The following is a 21,713-nucleotide window of genomic DNA, read 5'->3' as shown; positions in this document are numbered from 1 at the left end:
CAAAATAAATGTCTTTGCATTTAATATAGGAAATAATGTGTTTCATAGCCTGTCACATTTTGTTTATTTCTTTTCCTTGCAACTATTGTATTTGATTTCTGTTGCACAATTATATTAAATGGAAATATGAGTAGTACTGAGGAGAAAATAAAACCATCTGCTTGAACATACGGAGTTGAAGTTTTAATAAAAAAGAGGCACTTTTTTTAAAGGCCATATGAACATAATACCTCAGGACCACAAATGTGTTTCTAGCGGGAGAATGACATTTTCATGAAGATTACAAAAGCATTAAGCTTGTTACTTTTTAAGCCTATATTAAGGGGTAAGATAACAGTATCTAAGTTACTGAAATGTTAGTTGAACTGACAGAATTTCAAGGCTGGTAGCATGCCTGAATACCTTCCTTCTTTTTAGATCAGTTGCTTGAAATTACTTATTAAGCCCATAATATGAAGACAGGCAGTGAAATCTCATTATTGACTCTTCATCATATTGAAAAGATGCCCATCCATCCCAAATTTTTATTTTCATGGTTTTCATTTAATAAGTAAACACTTTCTTTTTCAAATTATTTATATATAAGCATAAAATTCTTGGTACTTTTTTGGGTTGTATTTTATTAGACTGTTGTGTCCTGATGAAGTTCTTCCACATCTTCTTTTCCAGGAGGAAAATCTGTTTTCCAGCAGCAAATCTGTTTTCTGAACTTTGTAGAGGTTGAAAGAGGCATAGTTCCATTGTTTGGGTGTAGGGTTTTTTTCTTGAGATATTCACAATTAGCAAACACTGACTAATTACCTTCCTTTTTGCCCTCTTGACACACCTGCATGTTCTTGTGGAAGAACATTGTGTGAAGAGAGCATTTAACTCACTATGCCCTCTAATTATTGCATTCTGCTCTCAAGTTTAAAAGGTGAAACTGATTTGCTCTCCAGTCTGATACTTTCTGGGTAGTCAGAAGTCAATTTGAGTTTATATATCATAGTATTATATTTAATAATAAAAAGTGACAAAATCTGAGACTTACCAAACTAGGTTCCCTTACTTAAAAATATAAGCCTGCATGAAGAGTGTGTAGAATTAAAAGAGATAAGAGAAGTCTTCAAACATGTGTTTTAAAGAAGCTCCTGCTATATTCATTGAAAAGAAAGTTGTTACAGAAATCTTCAGTATATGCATCTACTGTCATATAATCACAAGTTAATTAAATGGTCCTGGCTGTGATTTTTGTCAAGACAGAGAACCTCTTCTGAGGTAATGTGTATTTAGAGAGCAAATTTAAATTTTAAAGGACAAAAGTATTTTAATCATAATAGTTTTGCAAAAAATTATGTGTTTGAGTGTGTTACATCCACAAGATGGATATTACATGCTAAGTTAGAACACGAATCTTCTTTTCACTGTGACTTAGGCTTAGAATATTAAAAAAACCCTCCATCTTCAATCAAGGGACTGCTCTATTTGCTGAGTTTTTAAAAAATAAAGCTTTCAGTCATTTTATACTTTTCACTACATTTGCTGAATATAGCAGGGCAATGGAGTTATTCCTGTCTGTCTAATCTAGAGAAAAAGGTGGTTATAAATCGGTCCAACTTCTTCGTTAGAAAGTTAGCAGTTAGTGCCCTCGAGGTTTTAGGACCCCTAAATGTTGTGAACTGTTTGGAATCGGATCAGTTACTGGTCTTAGATTTTCAAGACTTCTTTTTCCTCAGTAGCTTCATGCACTGATAGTTCTCTGACTAAGATCCAAATCTTTGTGTTTAAGTACAAGGGATGGTGTATGGATTTGCTGTTAATGTGCTAGTAACGTCCAGCAATTTCTGTAGTGCAGGAATTAGATGTTTTGTTATGCACAGTGCTATGAGCTAAAAAGAGGTGTTTTAAGAGTTCACTCAATGAGTAGAAACCTATATGTGTACGTCTATGCTGACATATGATTAATTCTTCATTTGTATTTCAGCCTATCCCCAAAATATTTAAGAGATTGAATTTCCAAACTTAATTCTCTAGAAGTTTTTATATAGCAGTGTCTGACATTTTTTCTGTATGCCTAGACTTATTTCTGATTTTTATATTCCTTTTAAAAATGAGTACTTTGTGATGACTTTGCCTAACTAGGGTTTTGAAATATAAAAAGGTAGGAAACAGAAATATAAGTATTTTTTTTGAGTGTTTTCTCTTATTAGAACAAAAGCTGTCACCATCTGCCTCTGTTCCATCTTGGAAATTCCAAGGAGTAAGAAAAGCAAAAGTGACAGAGGCACTTTAATCTATTATTTAAGGAAATACATAATATAATGTGTAGAGTACACGAAAGAATGATGAACACTTGATAAAAATTCCTGATTGGTTGAAAGTTACTAACAGCCTAATTTTAATAGAATGGGTCTGATGTAGTGAACCAGTCTCTGTGAGACACCCAGCCATTCCGCTGTGAATATAAATGCTGAGGATAGAAATGAAGCTAGCAGGCATTTTTATATTTGCAGACATTAAAGAAATTGAAATCAGATTAAAATAAATACGTTAATTACTGTGTTTTCAAATACAAAGTGTAGTTGTTTTTTTATCAGCCAAGTGTTTTAAATGACTTACAGGGAAACATGCAAGTCCTATCAAAGAGAATTCATGGGGATTTTTGGCAGACCTGGCAGTATGTAATTTCTCATTCAGCAAGACTGATGAAGGAGATTAACTTCTTATCGTTCTTCAAGGACTCCACTGTTTCAAAACAAGTTGTGTGTCCAGATTACTACAGACTCCCTCAGTATTTATGCTTTCTGTAAACACTCTATTTTGGTGTTTTCTATTTGTGTGTGAAGACTTCAGGAAATGCGATGACTCCCTCAGTGCACAGTCCAGGCAAACAATTCAAAAGTGAGTGTAACCAGTTTCTGTGATTGGTAGGCCAATACAGTGTCAGTTCTACTGAGAAATGTTATGAAGAATAGCATTTTGTCACAGGTTGATTCTTGGAGTTTTCTAAAGAGGACTGTTTGCCAATAGTCACTACTTCAGAATAAATACTATAGAATAGCACCTAAAAAAAGAAAACCCATAAATGCTACAAATGACTGCTAAAGGGAACTGTAAAGAATGTCTGCTATTTCATTATTATGATAATTATCAGAAAATTATTGGATACCAACTGCTAAATTCCTTAAATGGACCCATAATTAATTAGTTTTTTATTCAGAGACTAATTAATTTATTTACATTTGAATTCTTTAAAATGTCATTGTCTATGAGAAATTGGAGTATATAATGAAAACATCTTCTAATTTATTAGAGGATATGTGTGGTTTTGAAAATTAATGAGCAGGTTGAGTCTCTGGTTTCACAGCAAGCTGAGATAGGTATCTGTGTATAAGGTAGTTTTATTAAACATTACTACAGGGCACTTCATCCTCAGAGCCCTTGGGGAAGTCTCTGTAATTTGTTCAACGGACTTGTAAAGTAGCTGTATGCTGTCAAGGAGTCTGATTGGTGAGGTGATCTGCACAAGATTACTACACCAGTTTGATGTCAGAGCGTAATCGGATGTTCTTGCTTTCCAGCCTGTGTTTCCATCAATGGTCCTTCGTTTATCAGTTCGTCAGTGATCATGGTTCCAAGATTTAATTTTGAATCAGTGTTAACACAGGATGTAAGCAAACATCTAGCAAACATCTAACAACCTGATACGGAATCAATTTTCAGGATGAGGTGAAAACTGATCTTATTTAACTGTGAAGGCATGATGGAGCAGATTTTATTACAATTTCATGTATAGTGAATCTCTTTCAAAACCTTCGTGTAGTCTTCACTGAGGTTTAATAGCTGGCAATGACGTGTCTTTCTATGGCAGGCACACTCTCTTAAGTATATGCAAATTCATACATGCTTACCATGTTTATACATAAGTTGAGATCCCTTATTCCACTATTTTTTTTTTTGTGACACTTGCACAGTATTGATGTATAGTATAAGCACTTACAAAAGTCACAAGTTAACAGTGGTATCTAATAAGAAAATGTTTTCTCTCTGTGCATCTATGACCTTTTCTTTTTTTTTAAAAAAAAAAAAAGCCACCAGACAAAAGTAAGCTGCCCTCTAGTTTGTTTGTGTAAGCTGCTTTATCACATTGTCCCAGGGCTCCTGGGTTTCACTGGAACTAACAGAGAGCTGCAAAGCAAGACAGGTGTTTAAAAAAGCTTAAACACTCATAACAGTTTGCATCCGTGCAGTTTCCTTTGCTACAGTTATAGTTCTTTATAGGTCTGTCAGTTTCAATCAACAGAGAGCACATGTGATCAGTATATCTGATAAACTTGTCAATGCCTTTTTAAAGCAGGATTTCCCAACCTATTCAGCTCTCCACCCCCCTTCCCTTTTTCATCATTTCAATAGAATCTTGATAAGAGAGAGATGTGCATAGCTAGCTCAGGCTACAACTAATTTGTGCAGGAAAAAATTAAATCAAGAGGTAAATTATTTCATGATTGCTCATTCCCAACAGAGTTGGGCATCATTCTGAAGAAAATATCAAATAATTGGTTTCAGGCCGTGTCAGACACATGCAATTCCCTTCACTAATGGCTGTGTGAGGTAGTGGTAAGCCTCAGGGGTCATCAAAGAACTGAAAATAGCTTAGTGCCAGGCACAGCAGTAGAGAGACAGAGCGCAGAATAAATGAAGTGGCAATAAGTGCAATCTGTAGGGGAAATGTGCTTCACTTGGAGTTTAATATATTGGCTTAGAATCTGGCAGTAAGCCATGCAACAATTGTTTACCTTTTTGTCAGCATCTGCATCTGTTCTGTTTTGTAAACGGCACTTAACTTTGAGTCAGTAAATGCTGGAATCAATAACAACTGTTAAGGGATTTCCTTTCTTTTTTTCATATTCCATAACAAATGTGTGCTACAAACAATGTTTGCCTTAGATTAACAAGGAACAGACATTAGCAGGGTCAAAGGGATTTGGTTGGGAACATTTTATAGCTCCTTGGCTTTACAGTAATTGTATCTGTGTGATTTGAATGTATCTTGTAACCTCTCCAAATTAAACTGTTAAAAAAATCCTAGCATGCAGTAATGAAGATGATTTTTTATAATTATCTTAAGTACTGTGTATGGAAAACTGCTGGCACTGTTTGTAATAATTTAATTCTGTGTAATATTGTGTATTACATCTGCTATGCAGAAATATTAAGTTGTCTCTTACAGTATGAAGAAATTAGTGATTATATCCAGCAATAGTAATTATTTAAACCTTTACATTACATTATTTAAATGAGTTACATTAAAAAACATACACCAGCATGCAGTTTGGGAAAACTGTGAGCAGATGTCCATAGAAATTGAATATATCATTAGTAAATGCAAATGAAAGAATAATACAGTTTATATACAAGTTTTGTTTAGGAGATAGTGTGCAGATGAATGCTGTCATAAATGCAAGATTGTTATAATAGTTATAGCATCACTTAGAAGTTAATATTGCTGAGAGTTGAGGAACACAGTATTGTTAATGGAATTTATGTATGTAACTCCCTGTGCACTGCTCTGAAAATTTACCCCTTGAAATATCCCTGTACACAGTGACGATCAGCAGCTGAGTTTCTAATGCTTTATTAGGGTATTTCTTTTCAGATTTAACAAAATGTTAGTTCCATTTATGAAAAGGCTTTATTATTTGTACATAAGTTGTAGGTAGATTTTAAGTTTAATATTACACTTTTTCAGTTTTCTTCCTCAAATAGCTTTACTGGATGAAATCCCTTACATCACTTTCTTGTGTCCTTTACAGAGCAGTATTTTAGATCTATCTTATATGAAATTAAGCCTTATAAATGGGGGCAGGGGAATAATATTTAATGTATTGGGAAGGTATTTTATAGTAAAATTGATTAAAAGGGTTTTAAACCCTTGGTTCCTGCTGAGGGAGAAATCCCCACTGTAATCACTGAAGAAGGCAGTCATCGGGTTGCTTTCCAAGGATTCCACCATGAGTCTCAGAAGCAGTTTAGTCATGTGGCTCTGTACACTAAGTAGTAAGGCTAATTAATCTGAGAGCAATACTGTCTTAGTGTAGCTATTCTTGAACATCCACAGCCAGGTCACCTATGATGCAGGGATTTCTGCACCGCACTTTACTGTGTCACATGCCTGGATGGGTTGATATGATCAGAACTGGCCATTCAGTTTTTTGAGATCTTGTGAATGCAAACTTGTTTAAAACATATAGCATAATATGCTCATTTAAAAAAAAACACAAACCAAACCAAAAAAACAACAAAAAAAAAAAAGCAAAAAACAAGCAAAACACACACAAAAAGAATCACAAAAGTTATGCTAAAGTTATGGGATTTATTCATATGCATATTTTCTTATGCCTTTTGAGATTTTAAATGCTTCCAGGCTATAACCAAGGAAATTGGAAACACTTTATTTAATGATTTCAAGAGCTACAGCTTTGAGGAAAATACCACTTCTGAAGCATGCTATAGAATTGGAAGTTAGCAAGTGTGCACAGGTCATTAGATCTAGCAGAGCCTTATTTCTCATGCCGCTTCCTTTTTAGAGATGAGGGCAAATCTTTTTTAAGTTGTAAGGCAGATATCTTGCTACTGAATATAAGTATTTAAAAGAAGCTCAGGCACTATGATCAAGTGCTTTATTGAACGTGTGTCACTCGATGTTGCTTGAAAAATGTTTTAATTAACTTACTAGCTGACTGAGAATTCATATGGGTGCTTCTCATCACTTGTGAAGTAAAATTCTCTAATACTGTCTTTTTTTATTTCTAAGAGCTCCCAAGTGGTCACATTATTTTGCAGAAAGTATCTTTAGATACAAATATGTAAAAGAAGACTGAGATTTAGTGTTCAAGATATATTGCATCAACATGGAATTTGACCTTAATATTTGAATGACATGCTGGTTTTTTTGTTAGAATTAATAGTGAGTAGAATTAGCTCTACAATGTATTTTTCTTGTTAGAAGGTGAGATATTAATTTCACTATTATTGTTGCAAAATTGTCGGTGATTTCATTAGTAATCTGTATGTGTCTCTTTTACAGTATTGCTGCTGCCTATTTCACTAGACTATATCCTATAAACACTTTTTTTTTTAGTTGTAGAAAAAAGCAGAAGAGACTTAAAGGGTAACAGGGTGATAAAAATGTAGAACAAGTTCCATAAAAGGAGAAATAAGCAAGCTAAAGTTCCTCAGTTTGAAAACAAAATCTAATTGTGTGATACAATAGATGTCTATAAAATACAGGCATTATAAAATAAACAGGTTTCAGTAGTTGACTGATTCTTAAAACTAGTTGACAACAGGTGAAGCTAGAAGATTAAATATTCAAACAAACCAAATGATGTATTTGTTAACCCACAGTTTAGGTAAAGTGTGAAACTTCTTTCTACAAAATGTTATGGGTACTAAAAATGTAGAAAGGGTTGAAGGGTAACTGGAGAAATTGATGAGATAGAAACCCAGACTATTAATGTATGTTACATCTGTCTGTGAAAGCTACCCAGCTACAAGTGGTCAAGAACTAGGTAAGCTCTGAGGAAAAAATACTGAAGAAAAAATGGTTTCCTTGTTATATTTTTATTTGGTCTTCCTTTCTCAGCCACTGTTGAAGCCCAGGATACTGGAATAAAACACTGTAGCTGAACCCAGTATAGCTGTTCTTACACGATTGTGCATTTATGTTTTTCTCACATAGAGATTCTTATTTATTAGCCACACTTATTTGAGGTGCTTGTAGTTTTTCAAATTAAACATATTTTGCACTAAAATTTGTACTAATTAGTTGAAGTGAAACCCACTTTTTATTACTCTCTATTCTCAGGATTTTGTGTTAAAAACTTCAGTAAAGATACCATTAATTTGTTTGGAGTGTGGTGTTTTTCATACTTCAATAAAAATGTTGAGTTATGCATTTTTCTTGGTAGTTGATAGAAGAAGGGGTTTGCCAGCTAGTTAGGTTAAAATTGTTTTCAGTCTAGCATTTCAAGCCCAAGATACAAGAATAAATATAATTCAAGGCAGCATGCTTATCTGCAGTTTTGAAGTTTTGAACCCTTAGAAGGCTACCAGAAGTCTAAATAAATATCTGAATTTTGTGTGTGTAACTTCATATGCGAAAACTAATGTAATTTTTGTTGTTTTCTAGTTAATCTTCATGAGTAAATCACTAAACCTGGTTCTTAAAAATTATGCCAGCGTTTATATTTTGTAGGGTGTGCTTGCACTACATGCTGATCTCTGCAGTCTCAGCATCTGAATCTAAATATTTACTGTTAACCAAATGCCATCTTTCATGCAGTGAAACAGGAAAACCCTGTGTTTATCTGACACAGGGCTCAATGGCTCGATGTCCAGTTGGAGACGGACAAAGAGTGATGTCTCTCAGGGGTCAGTGTTGGGACCAATCCTGTTCAACATCTTTGTTGGCGACATTGGCAGTGGAATTGAGTCTGCTGATGACACCAAGCTGTGTGGTTCAGTTGATACTCTGCAGGGAAGGAATGCCATCCAGAGGGACCTTGACCAACTTGTGAGGTGGGCTGATGCCAACCTTATGAAGTTTAACCATGATAAGTGCAAGGCCCTACACTTGGGCCGAATCAATCCCAAGCACAGCTACAGCTTGGGCAGAGAAGAGATTCAGAGCAGCCCTGCAGAGAAGGACTTGGAGATGTTGTGTGATGAGAAACTGAACATGAGCTGGCAGTGTGTGCTCGCAGCCCAGAAAGTCAAATATATCCTGGGCTGCATCAAAAGTAGCATGACCAACAGGAGGTTAGTCATGCAGGAGACTGACCAAAGAGGTAAAGAGGTGATGCTGCCCTCTACTCTGCTTTCGTGAGACCCCACTTGGAACACAGTGTGCAGTTCTGGTGTCCTTAACATAAGAAGAACATTGTTGGAGCAAATCCAGAGGAGGCCATGAGAATGATCAGGGGCTGGAGCACCTCCTGTATGAAAATGGGGAGAAAAAGTTGGGTCTGTTCAGCCTGGAGAAGAGAAGGCTGCATGGAGACCTCATAGCAGCCTTCCAGTATCTGAAGGGAGCCTACAAGGATACCCAAGAGGGACTCTTCATCAGGGGCTGTAGCGATAGGACAAGTGTTCAGACCTAAACAAGGGAAAAGTTTAGATTGGATATAAGGAAGAAGTTCTTTATTGTCGGATGGTGAGGCCCTGGAACAGGTTGCCCAAAGAAGCGGTGCTTGCTCCATCCCTGGCAGTGTTCAAGGCCAGGTTGGACAGAGCCTTGACAACATGGTCAAGTGTGAGGTGTCCCTTCCCATGGCAGAGGGGTTGGAACTGGAGGATCTGAAGGTCCTTTCCAACCCAAACTAGTCTGTGATTCTATGATTCTGTTCTAAATTACTCATAAGCTGAGTAAACTCATTTGGGTTTAGAACATTTGAAAATGCATCTGAAGAGTTTGTCCATACAGATTGTAGAATTTTTTGTCTTAAATTTACTTAAGAACATGTATTAACTGTATGTTAAGGAATGCAAGACCCATGGATTTTATCTTAAAATGTTAAAACACCTTTGTGAGAATTTTGAGAACTAAATTAGTGTTTTGGTTGCATAATAGGCAAGGATGGAACAGATGCTTAGATTGTTTAGATCTAATGATTTATAAAAAAAAGTAGATCAAATTTAGGGACTGTAGTGAATAGGACAAGGGGTAACGAGTTAAAACTTAAACAGGGGAAGTTTAGATTAGATATAAAGAAGAAATTCTTCACTATGAGGGTGGTGAGGCACTGGAATGGATTGCCGAAGGAAGCTGTGAATGCTCCGTCCCTGGCGGTGTTCAAGGCCAGGTTGGACAGAGCCTTGGGTGTGATGGTTTAGTGTGAGGTGTCCCTGCTCATGGCAGGGGGGTTGGAACTAGATGATCTTAAGGTCCTTTCCAACCCTAACTATTCTATGATTCTGTGATATGATTATTGAGGTATGCTTATCATAATACAACCTTAATTTGGAGGATGTGCTTGTTTCATGTATTTAAATGGAGTTTATGACCAGACTTTCTTTCTTCTGCTTTTCCCCAATGAATAGCTTTTATTACTTACAGTTGTGGCATTGATGCCTTCACTAAGGACCTCTTCTTAGGTATTTAGCATTTGAAATGGCCATATTTCTTCCTTAGACTTGCCAGCATTTGAGGCTTTCCTGCTGCTTTAGTAAGTACTATGCATTTTCTGCTTTTTGTTGTCAGGAGGCTTGGATGAGATCTGAGCATAAACTTGAGATTCAGTATATTTTCATATAGGTTCCATCTGTAACCCCTAGTTTAGAAGGTTGATTGATCCAGGTGATGAAAGTGCTTACTCTTACCTCCTGAGGACTTCTTTCCAGATAGAACCAGACAGATGGTCTCTGATAAGATGGACAGTGGGATTGAGTGCACCCTCAGCAAGCTTGCCAATGACACCAAGCTGTGTGGTTTGGTTGATACACTGGAGGGAAGGAATGATACACTTGTGAGATGGGCTAATGCCAACCTTATGAAGTTTAACCATGTCAACTGCAAGGTCCTACACCTGGGTGGGAGCAATCCCAGGCACAGCTACAGGTTGGGCAGAGAAGAGATTCAGAGCAGCCCTGCGAAGAAGGACTTGGAGGTGCTGGTTGATGAGAAAATGAACATGGGACGGCAGTGTGCGCTTGCAGCCCAGAAGGCCAATCGTGTCCTGGGCTGCATCAAAAGGAGCGTGACCAGCAGGTCGAAGGAGGTGATCCTGCCCCTCTACTCTGCTCTTGTGAGACCTCACCTGGAGTATTGTGTGCAGTTCTGGTGTCCTCAACATAAAAAGGACATGGAACTGTTGGAACAGGTCCAGAGAAAGGCCATAAGGATTGTCATTGGACTGGAGCACCTCCCCTATGAAGACAGGCTGAGGAAGTTGGGGCTGTTCATCCTGGAGAAGAGAAGGCTGCGTGGAGACCTCATAGCAGCCTTCCAGTATCTGAAGGGGGCCTATAGGGATGCTGGGGAGGGACTCTTCATTAGGGACTGTAGTGATAGGACGAGGGGTAACGGGTTAAAACTCAAGCAGGGGAAGTTTAGGTTGGATATAAGGAGGAAATTCTTTCCTGTTAGGGTGGTGAGGCACTGGAATAGATTGAGCAGGGAGGTTGTGAATGCTCCATCCCTGGCGGTGTTCAAGACCAGGTTGGACGAGGCCTTGGGTGATACGGTTTAGTGTGAGGTGACCCTGCCCATGTCAGGGGGGTTGGAACTTGATGATCTTAAGGTCCTTTCCAGCCCTAACCATTCTATGATTCTGTGATTCTTGAACACTTGAGGTTGATGAGACCTTGGCACAGGTTGCCCAGAGAAGCTGTGTCTGCCACATCCCTGCAGTGTTCAAGGCCAGGCTGGATGGGGCTTGGAGTAATCTGGTTTAGTGGAAGGTGTCCCTGTCCGTGTCAGGGGATTGGAACTGGATGGTCTCTAAAGTCCCTTCCAGCCCAAACCGCTCTGTGATTCTAAGTGTGGCATGTCCTCCAGATCCTAAGAAGATTTCTTCAGCTTCAGTCCATTCTGCTGAAGAGAAAGGCCAAACTCAAAAATAAGTGCCCCCAGTTTCTCTGATGCTGTGTGACTGCATCAGCCGCCTTGGCCCCAGCATTGACAAACCTTGCACAATTTCATAAATATTCAATATTAGTTTTACTTGGAGCTTTTTTTTCTATAAACAAAGCTCTCTGAGACTCGCCTTATTAGGATGGCAGACTCCTGCTGCCAGTCATCTGATGGTTGGGGTGATAAATCAGCACACCAGAGGAAATGAAGTACCCTTTATGCCCCCTTTGCTTCTATGTGATAGGAGGTCAAAAGTACAGATTTTCTAAATGTAGGGATTGTAAGAGGATGACAGTTTTGAGCTTATTCCTTTGCTCCTTCCGGTGTTCTGTAGTGAACCATTAAGATTTATTTACAAATAAATGCAGTGTAGGTTCAAGTTAATTCAATTAAATTTTTTGTCTTTTCCACCTTTTCTTCCCCCTATCTCCTAGAAGGGACCACAGTCCAGATAACAGAAGCCTAAAGTACTTTTTACGGAATCATAGACATGTATATGGAAATTACCATATGCCAAAAGAAATTCACTTCTGGTTATTCCCCCTGTCCATTTCTTCCACACTGCTGTGGATCAAGTAAGCAAAGTTGAGGTTCAAGCTGACTTCTTCCAAAAGTTTTACTGTTCGATAACATGCTTTTGTTATCCAAACCCACAAAAACAGCACCAGTCTTATATAAGAATTAGTCTGTCTGTGTTTCTGGCACACTTATGCTTCTGCAGCTGTAGTGGCTGAGGTCGTAAGACCCATGGTTTTTGTATGAGAAAAATGAGATGGAACAATGCCATGCTGTGAGAGTCCTGGATAGCTCAGGTGAGTAGTTCAAAGATTACTGCCCTGAGCCAAGAGCCTCAAAAACTGTAAGCTATGCAGAATAAGACATATATATATAACTTCATGTGAGCTGTGCAGGTCAGCAGTTGAGAGGTATTACTGGACCAGCACTCGTCCTTTGAAATACCTACTGCATTACCGCAATCAGTTTTGGTTGATTGTTCAGTGATATATGAGCATGATTTGTAGTGATTGCTAATGAAAAGAGTATGTGGCTTTACTCATCTGTAATGTTGTAGAAAAAAGCTTGTGTAAATGATGCATGACTCTTTGTCACAGCTGGATCTTTGGTATAATTTCATGTCCAATGTAAGTCGCGTAACATTTTCTTTAGCAAAACAAAACCTAACAGAGGACTAAAGAAAATTTAAGAATGGGTTACCTGTAGTATATGAAGCTGTCTCTATATCCCATATAGATATTTGGTTGATTGATTCCTTGCTTGCTTTTTGGTCACTTGGCCTTCTTCCAGAGAAGTCTTAAGATCTCGGTTGTGTGTAATTAAGGATTCTCTGCCTTACAGCTGTAGTGCAAGATGGTTATTAGCCGCCTTCCCTCAGTGTCAACAATTCTAGGAGAATAATATTTACATGGTGGTCTCATCTTTCCTTTCTATTTTCTGATGCCTTTATCTTGACCATATTCTGATCACAGAGTTTTACACACCATTTTGTTTTGAATTGGATCACCACGTTCTTACTGCCTATAGGTGTCTGATGAGTTTCAAATCTCTCTTTCAAGGGGTTTCAACTTCAGGCTTTCATGAGTGTACTTAAACCACTGTTCTACTGCCTCCTTTCTTCCTGGCTGTGAGGGTTGGCTGGTTACCAGATGATAGTGCATATATTTGTGTCACTTTGTCAAAAACCTCTGTGCTTACCTCCATTTTGTTTCTTAATTTTATGTCAGTTTTGTGTCAGCCATAAAGTTAACCCAGTATTCTCCACTAGCTACAAGCACCTAGAATTTGTCTGTACTTAACCTAAAAGTCTAAGGGCTTTTCTAGATATCATAGAACATATGTAATATTAAATAGTAAGCTTTTGCTCTGATGACTATATACATGTTTGCATATGCTTTGTCATTTATTGAAGTGTTCTCTCAACTTCCAAATGGCATGAAGGATCTTTGAACTCATTATCTTCAGCTTCCAGCTGAAATGTACTTCAAATGGTCTTTGAAAGTAAAAATTTAAGTTTTGACTTTTTTCTGAGTTTGGTAATGTATTCTAAAATTAGTATTACTGTAGTAACCTTTGCCTTTTAGGTCCAGTTCCTGTCAGTCTAATAAGGGCAATATTGCTTGGGGCAATCATGTAATTGGAAGGTTTCTTTGTTCCTCAAGAGAGGGCCAGGAACATCACAAGGTTTTAAAATTACACACAACTAATGTTCCATTGATTTTTATTATGTTATCTGTGGTTCTTACATCTTGGATCTCTTATGTCTGGCTGTCTGCAGTGTTAGGAAGTCATTTCTTGACAGTTAAATGAAGTTTCCAGGTAAAGGAGAAAAATTCTCTGAACAGCAGAATGTCTTTTCTTGGAAGTTTACGACTTAAAATTGGAAATCCAGTGATACTGATATTATTTACTTGTTATTCAGAGAGGAAAGGCACTAACAGAGGCAGTTATGAATAACAATTTCCTTTGCCATTGTTAGAAATGCAAGGGACTAGCATGAATGCATCTGTTTGGAACCTTGAGGAAATTAAGATGTGAATGCAAAACTCACAGCTCAATCTCTAAGACTGCAAAACTGGAATAGCAAATTAGGGAATTTATATTCACAGCTCAGCTTTGCTACTTAGATCTATGTCTATTTAAAAGTGATTTGTGAATACCTAAAAAATCATATCTAGCTTTGAGGGGAAAGGGAAGTATTGGGTACTTCAAAATTGCAAAGGTAAGAGATATTTGACACATAAAAGAACATTTCAATCAATTTCTATTTGTTTTCGTCTTTCAGAGCTTCCCTTTCAAACTACTCTGGCTCTTGCTCTGACACTTTCTGCATAAACTGTTCTTCTGATGTTACATCTGCAACAGAACTGCATAGGAACATGGTATCAGCTCATGACAATTTGCACAGAAGTGCAAATTCATTACATTTAAAGAAGTTATAAAATTAAAACGCTTAAACCCATGTGGTTTGGTAATACTGAATTGGAAACAGCTTACAGTCTTTTATAGTCTGTGCTCAAATCAGAGTTCTCTGGTTGATGTGACATGATTATGTGTTATGATTACAAGTGTTAACCTTTCAAATTAAAATGTTCAGTTTCTGCTTTTAAATACCAACTGCTTATAGGTATAATACTTGCTGATATTTGTTCACTGACAGTCTCACTTGTTTTCAAGCCCCACATATTTAAAGTTATGGAGTGTTAGATTGATGTTTCTTTTTACTCAAATGTCATATTCGTCAACTGTACTGTGCTAGCAGATTGTTAAACAGACAAGGTGACTTGCAGAGTGACAGTGTAGTGATATGATGTCCCAAACCATTAAGATACAGTAATGACATGGGTTTTTTTCCTTTTGTTCAATCAGTTTTACAACACAATGGTATTTATGTAAAACACAGGTGAGAAGGTTTCTGAGAAGATCTGTTGCTTGGAAAAAATCCTAGTTAATAAATAACAAAACCTGGAATTCAGTTGCAACTTTCCAGAGAGTTGAGAAATGCCAAAGACTTAGGAAGAACTGATATAAGAGTATTTTATAATGAGAAAAAGACACATTATGCTATGACAAAAATGAAATTACTTGATATATTTTCTTACATAATCAGTTTTGAAGGATCTTTTTTTACGCTGTATTAAAAGGTATTCTATGATTTTACTTGAACAGCCTCCCAAGAATGCCCCAAAAAAGGAAGGAACTTCTGCTTGACATTATATCAACTCAAATGTCTTTCTCAACTTATCAAGCTCTTTTTATTAATGGAAGAAAAAATTAAAGAGCTCTCTGCAGAAATTCTGTTGGTGCCTTCATTTACTGAGAGGAATAAGAATGCTCAAGGTAATGAACACTTTTCCTTATTTATTAATTCTACTTTGTGCAAAAAAGATAATTATATGTGATTTTAAACATTAATTATCTAATTTATATCACCATATCTTAAAAAACAAGTGTATTACCATATCCACTGGAAATCTTTTTGAAATGTATGGATTTATATTTGATCACAATGACTTGCAGAAAAGAACTGATAGTTGTGTGTAAAGATGTGATGTACAGTAGTTACTGATGGAAAAAAATAACAAACTGTCAAACACTTTAACATTATATCTCCTATTGAATTGTATATAAAATCATATGTTTCATATAGGACAAAACAATACATAAATTCTGAATTTGAAACTGTGACTGTTTCTGAACTTATCTTTGGACATTGCCTTTTACAAGAGAAACAAACACTGACTTCGACATTGTTTAATTGACGTTATTATACATGCAAATAAATGTTTTAGTATATAGTTCTGCTTTAAACCATAGTTCTTACAAACACTAATTTGTGCTATATTTGCTATCATATTTATCTGACTGGCTTGAGTGGATATTTTATAGAAATAGGCTTTGCCTCAGAAAGTTAATTTGTTCACAGTCAAGCCTCAAGTTTGCGTTTGCTTTAGATTCCTAGGTGACTCTCTGTATCATCTAATTGCATTCATGTCATATGAGGAGAACCTAAAATTTCAAAAATTCAGGTGAATAACACCTCCCAGATCACAGTATGCTCATAAATGTTGTTCTACTCTGCTACTTCTGCCAGTAGAGAGACTCCAGATCACCAGAGAGCAAGTGGTTTCAAGAGCTTTGATTAAACTGCAGGAGAGGATCAGACCAGAAATGAGGCCAGGCTGCTTGGGGAGAGAGGATAGGTGGAGTCAAACATTTGATATCTCTCTAGTCAAGATGCAGAATGAGAAGAAAGATGTTTTGGGAATGTAGTCTCAGAATACTAAATTGATAAAAAATTAAAATTAAATAAGAAGGATACTGAGGCACAGATATTGTTAATGAATTCTTCATCTGAAATACTGACACTCTTAAATACAGGTTAAAGCCATGTATTTTTAGAACATACATAAAGGCTCAAATAAAATCTGCGTTCAGGTTCCGTTTTTTCTTTTGGTTTCAATGTATTTCTGCCTTCTTCGACCTCTCAGTTTTACTAATTCTCAAGAAATGTTAAGCTACTATACACTATGTTTTACATTTTATGCCCTTGATCCTACAAAGAGGTGTTGCAGTAAACTTCTTATAAGGGTAATGTGTAGGATATAGTATACATTCAGTAAGGGTAATTTCAAGTGTTCTTTTTATTTGTATATCCTGTAATAAAATGTAAAAAAAAACAAAAACAAAAACTCTTGAATGGAAAATTTATTTAAGTATACCCGAAAGACATGTGATTTCCAGTAATTCAGAGTACTTAATGATGTCAGTGTTAAAAAGAAATATTTTGTTTTCTAGGAAGTGTATTTAGGGCTTTATCCAGCAAGCATTCCACCAAGCTTAATTACACTTAGAGCTGCTCCTCAAAAAAATGTGTTAAGTCTTCTTTGAGGAATATTCTTTTAGAGTAATCCTGTCTATAGCAAGTCAGTTCTTAAATGGTGCATCTAATTAATCAAACCTAAATGGCAAGTATTACTAGGTCTTCTTGAAGGAGGCAGTCTTCTGGGTAGGTCTGTTCTAAAGAAAGCATAAGATTACATTTACCCTGAAACACAGGTGAAGGTAAATCTTTTCCAGGGGATGTTAGTGAAGTCATCAGATATACTTCTGTTCTTAATATTGCTATTCTGATCAGATGATTTTATTCATAAATCTATCAGTTTCTCAATAATATGTAAAGACATTGCCAGAGAAGTTTAAAAAAAAAAAAGTCGGACTAAAGAAGGATTTATTGGTGTTATTTTCAGTTCATATCGTCAGAAGTCTCAGTTGTAGTGATGAAGTGAAAGATGATTTGATATGGGAGAATGAGAGCTATGTTCCCAGTAGTTCCAGGTTCTGTTAAGTACCAAAAGGGATTTAAGATTTTCTTTATTAATGGCCTATATTGGGCTTATAGTCTTATTTTTTTCACTGATGAAGTCTGAGCTTTGATAAGAAGGATTGATTAGAATCCTTGCCTTGTTTTCATCAGAACACATTATAATATTTGACTAGAAAACATAATGGTCATTTTCTGTACTTATTTAGAACCCTTCTTACTAGAAATCTTGCTTAATTTAGTAGGATCTAGATCTTTCCAAAGCAGCTTTAAATTAATTCAAGTACCAGTATCAGGTTTACAAGCCAGCACGGGCTGCAGAACCAACCTAAGAAGCAGAGTGAGTTAGCCCAGATTGAACTGAGCTAGACAGTTACTCATACTGCCTCTCACTTGTTTAAAGCTAGGTTGGGTGTAGCTAAACTGCCTTGCAGTCACTGCAGTGTAGTCATATCTGGAGTATCAGTCCCTTGCAAGTCCTACTGCTGGCAAATTAAGGGAAGCTGGCCAATTCATAAAAGGTACTCTAATATCCAAGGGAGCTAAAGTTTCCCCAGCATCACATATATTGAAACCTTGCACTCACTTCCTTTTCTCTTAGGTTGCTTTTAGTATTCACAGGAGCCTTTTTATCTATGTAACTCATGCAGAGATGCAACAAAAATGTTTTTTCATGTGCTTGTGTCAAGTGTTGTGTTTATGTGTGTAGTTGTTTCAATGGCAGTTTTAGTTGATTTTTGTTCAGCATATCCCATAATACTTCAATCTTGATCTATAGAACATGTGTAAAGTTCCGTCAGAAACAAAGTAGTTCTTTGGATGGTTCCTCTTTATAATTTTTTTTTTTTTTTGTCCCAAAGATGGTATATGAGTTTTATCTAAACCAGACGGTTTCTTGGCCCTCATTTTTCCCTAAACCCAGCAATGACAAAGAGCAATGGCTGCATAAATTGGATGTAAGAAGAACACTTAGGGTTTATCACAGAAGAATCAAAGATTTCATATCTTCTGACAGATTGTTTGTACTCTTAGGGGGTCTTAAGAGGGGTCAAATGGCTTCTAAGAGTTCCTTAGCTAGATGGTTAAGGGATTGTACTAGGGAGGCGTATGTAGTTAAGGGTAAAGAGGCTCCCAGGGTTTGTAAAGCTCATTACACTAGGACTATAGCTGCTTCTTGGGCGGAGAGGTCGAAGGCTTCCACATTGGAAATTTGCAAGGTGGCCACCTGGGCTTCTCTTCATACTTTTTCATTGCATTATCGCTTGGATGTAGTCTCTTCTGCAGATTCTGCTTTTGGTAGGAGGTTGCTTGTGAACCAGAAAAAGAACAGTGAAGAAAAGAAAGACATGTAGTTCACAGTTCTAGCTGGCAACAAGACAAGTTTCTTTGCAGTGTGCACAATGGAATCCTATGAAGACCAATTTAGGCGGTTGAAAATAGATGTTAGAGGGAAGTACTGCCTACCAGTGTTCTCTGATGGTAACCCCATGGCAGACAATAGCACCAAAGGAAACAGTGAACCAGAGTGAACTCTGTAGGGAGATTGATATAGAGAATTTTTTTAGGTGATGCATACTTCTTGGAGTTCAGTTCGAGAATATTGTACCCAGCATCTTCTGGAATATATTCAGAATCTTCATTTTCCCAAATTGTTTTGCTCAGATTGAAAAAAAAAAAATATTCTATGAATTGCATTTTCCACTCAAACTTCTTTTCACTATTCTCCATCAAGATCTTCCTCATTTTATTTTTTGACTTTTCTTTACCAGACCTAACTTAGGATGCATCCCTTGATAAGCAGTGTGTATGTGCCAAGTTTTGCACTTGGTTTCAAAATGTATCTTGTGTTGTCTAAGCACAATTTTTAAAAAGGCCCTGTACGTACACATTTTATCTAGTACCAGTGTAGTGTTCAGGTTTTCTCTTGAATCAAATAGAAGGAGAAAATAATTAAAAGCTCTCAGACAAATAAATGATGGTGTGGTTTTCTTCCATTCCTGAACTTTAGTGTGGTGTCAAGTATCAAGACTTCTACTGTATCTTTCTCAGGAAATGTATACATATTTTTCTAACATTTACGGAACATTTATTCTCCATGTTGAGGAGCGTTACTCAGTTCCACTACAAGCAATAGGTTTCAGAAAATTAAAGGAGTAGGCACCTTCTATTTTAACTTGACTAGACATTTAACCCTTCTCTATTTACATTGACTTGAGATTCGTGAGATGTTCCAACATACCAAGCATGCAGTGCAACTGGAGTTGTTCTCTTTGAAGGAATCTGGAACATTCAGCTACAGCCAAAGGTTAAGCAGGAGATTTTGGTTTAGAATCCTGCCAAATTGCAGTCACATCCCATCTTTAGGGTAGATTTCTCTTCCCTCTGCCTTTTCAGAAGCTTCTTATTGAGATTTAAAAAATCAGAAATATCTAACGTACTTTCATCTGTCTGTCACTTTTTTTTTTTTGTATTCCAGTGAGGAAGGTGAACTTTGGACAGATCAGATAATGAGTACCAAGAAAAGCTTTTTCCAGTGGAGCTCTTTGAAAACACTGTGGGCAAAGTTGTCAAGGTTTATGAGCTTTGCCTCAGGTGACTGGGAAGATTTGCAAAGGTCTTTCTTTCACAGCAACAAGAAGAAATTCTCTACTCTATATCCACTTCTGCAAAGTGTAATAAATGGAGTGTGGAATTAAGCTTACAAGGTCCATTCTCTTAATAGACTTTGAAGTTGTAAAGATTTGAGTAAGAAGGTGTGATTTTTGCTTTGGTCTCAAAGCAAGATGTTCAAGTAGCTTCTTTAAGAAATACATAGCTTGAGCAGATCAATCCACAGTGAAGACGGAATTTACACCAGGAGGGAGTTTGATTACAGATGTACATTTTCTGTATTTGTATTATTACAGTTTCCTCAGTATAGTATAACAAATAAAAAGTCCATTATTGAAGATAGAAAGCAGGAGGATTTTTAATCCACAGGTAGTCAAATATTTTTTATTTCTTTTGTTTATTTGTACTGGTAGGGGAGTGATATTTCCCATTTCTTTGAGATATATTATTTCCAGTAGAGGTTCAATAAAAGTTCTGTTTAAGCCAACCAAATCCAACTAGTAAGCCACTTTGGTGGTGCTGCTGCTTACCTTAGTCACGGTTAGTGAGCTGTCATACAAAGGGTTTCCTTGATGCTTTGCTGTTCTATGCTGCATGCAAGATGATTTCATAGTGACTGCTCTTATGACCCTAAATGCTATGAGAAAAGTAGAAAAGCTATGGAATTCTGTAGAAAAAAATAATAGAACTTTTTGTAAGGAAGAGCAAGACTTATATTAACAACGCAAGAGATCTCTGTCATACTCATCACAAAGCCAGAAAAAATACAGAATTGGAGAAGGAATTAAATACATTGAAGATGAAGAGAACATAGGTTAAAATGTTGGCTTTGAAAAGAAGAATAATCCCAGACAAATTTCAGTACATGTAAGGAAAGTTGGCTGAAGAGTTTTAATTTTAAGTGAAGCTTATGTAATCTTGTCTTGGATATTTGCTTGGATATTTGCTACCTACTGGGGACCAGTGGAGCTGGTGTGATGATAAAGAAGGTGAAGAGCAGTTCTGGTAGGCGGCATGCCAGACTGGTCAAGGATGCTTTAAACTAGATGTGTTGGGGGAGGGGGGGGCATCATTCTGTCCCAGTACACCCAGTCAGTTGCCAACACCTATAATAAATGCTTGGAACAATGTAGAGATATTCCAGCCGCTCCAGCCAATGAGCCAGCTTCAGCTGGAGCTCGGCTCAGATGCCTCTATACAAATGCCCGTAGCATGGGGAACAAACAAGAGGAATTAGAGATGTGTGCACCTCTACGGGGGTATGATATAATAGGCATTGCAGAAACATGGTGGGATGGCTCCTATGACTGGAGTGTTGGAATGGGAGGTTACAGGCTCTTCAGAAAGGAGAGGCCTGGCAGGCGAGGAGGGAGTTGCCCTTTATGTTAGGGGTAGGCTGGAGAGTATGGAACTCTGTCTGGGGACAGGTGAGCAGTCCGCAGGGAGTTTGTGGGTCAGGGTTAAAGGGAATATAGCTATGGGAGACATTACTGTGGGGATCTGTTACAGACCCCCTGATGAATAGGACTCTGTGGATAAAGCACTCTTATAGACAGATAGGACCAGACTCACGCTCACAGGCCCTTGTTCTCATGGGTGACTTCAACCACCCTGACATCTGTTGGAAGGACGGTAGGGCCCAGCACAAGCAAT

At 37.1% G+C, this 21,713-nt stretch overlaps 1 protein-coding gene across 4 annotated transcripts in view; it reads left to right on the top strand.

Annotated features, from left to right (window-relative positions):
- Window positions 1-21,713, top strand: part of KIAA0825 (KIAA0825 ortholog) — a 247,989-nt gene that overhangs the window by 59,616 nt on the left and 166,660 nt on the right. For all 4 annotated transcript variants that reach the window (XM_057398372.1, XM_057398374.1, XM_057398373.1 and 1 more), the window contains one exon: window positions 15,296-15,466. In XM_057398372.1, coding sequence (XP_057254355.1) covers window positions 15,296-15,466 — 171 coding nt within the window. The remainder of the gene's footprint in view (window positions 1-15,295; window positions 15,467-21,713) is intronic.

Source organism: Pezoporus wallicus, unplaced genomic scaffold, assembly GCF_028554395.1.
Source record: "Pezoporus wallicus isolate ANWC-B61680 ecotype Strahan unplaced genomic scaffold, APGP_CSIRO_Pwel_v1 contig_6580, whole genome shotgun sequence".
Lineage (NCBI taxonomy): Eukaryota > Metazoa > Chordata > Aves > Psittaciformes > Psittacidae > Pezoporus > Pezoporus wallicus.
The sequence above is the reverse complement of the archived record's forward strand: the minus strand, read 5'-3'. Positions and strand labels throughout refer to the sequence as shown.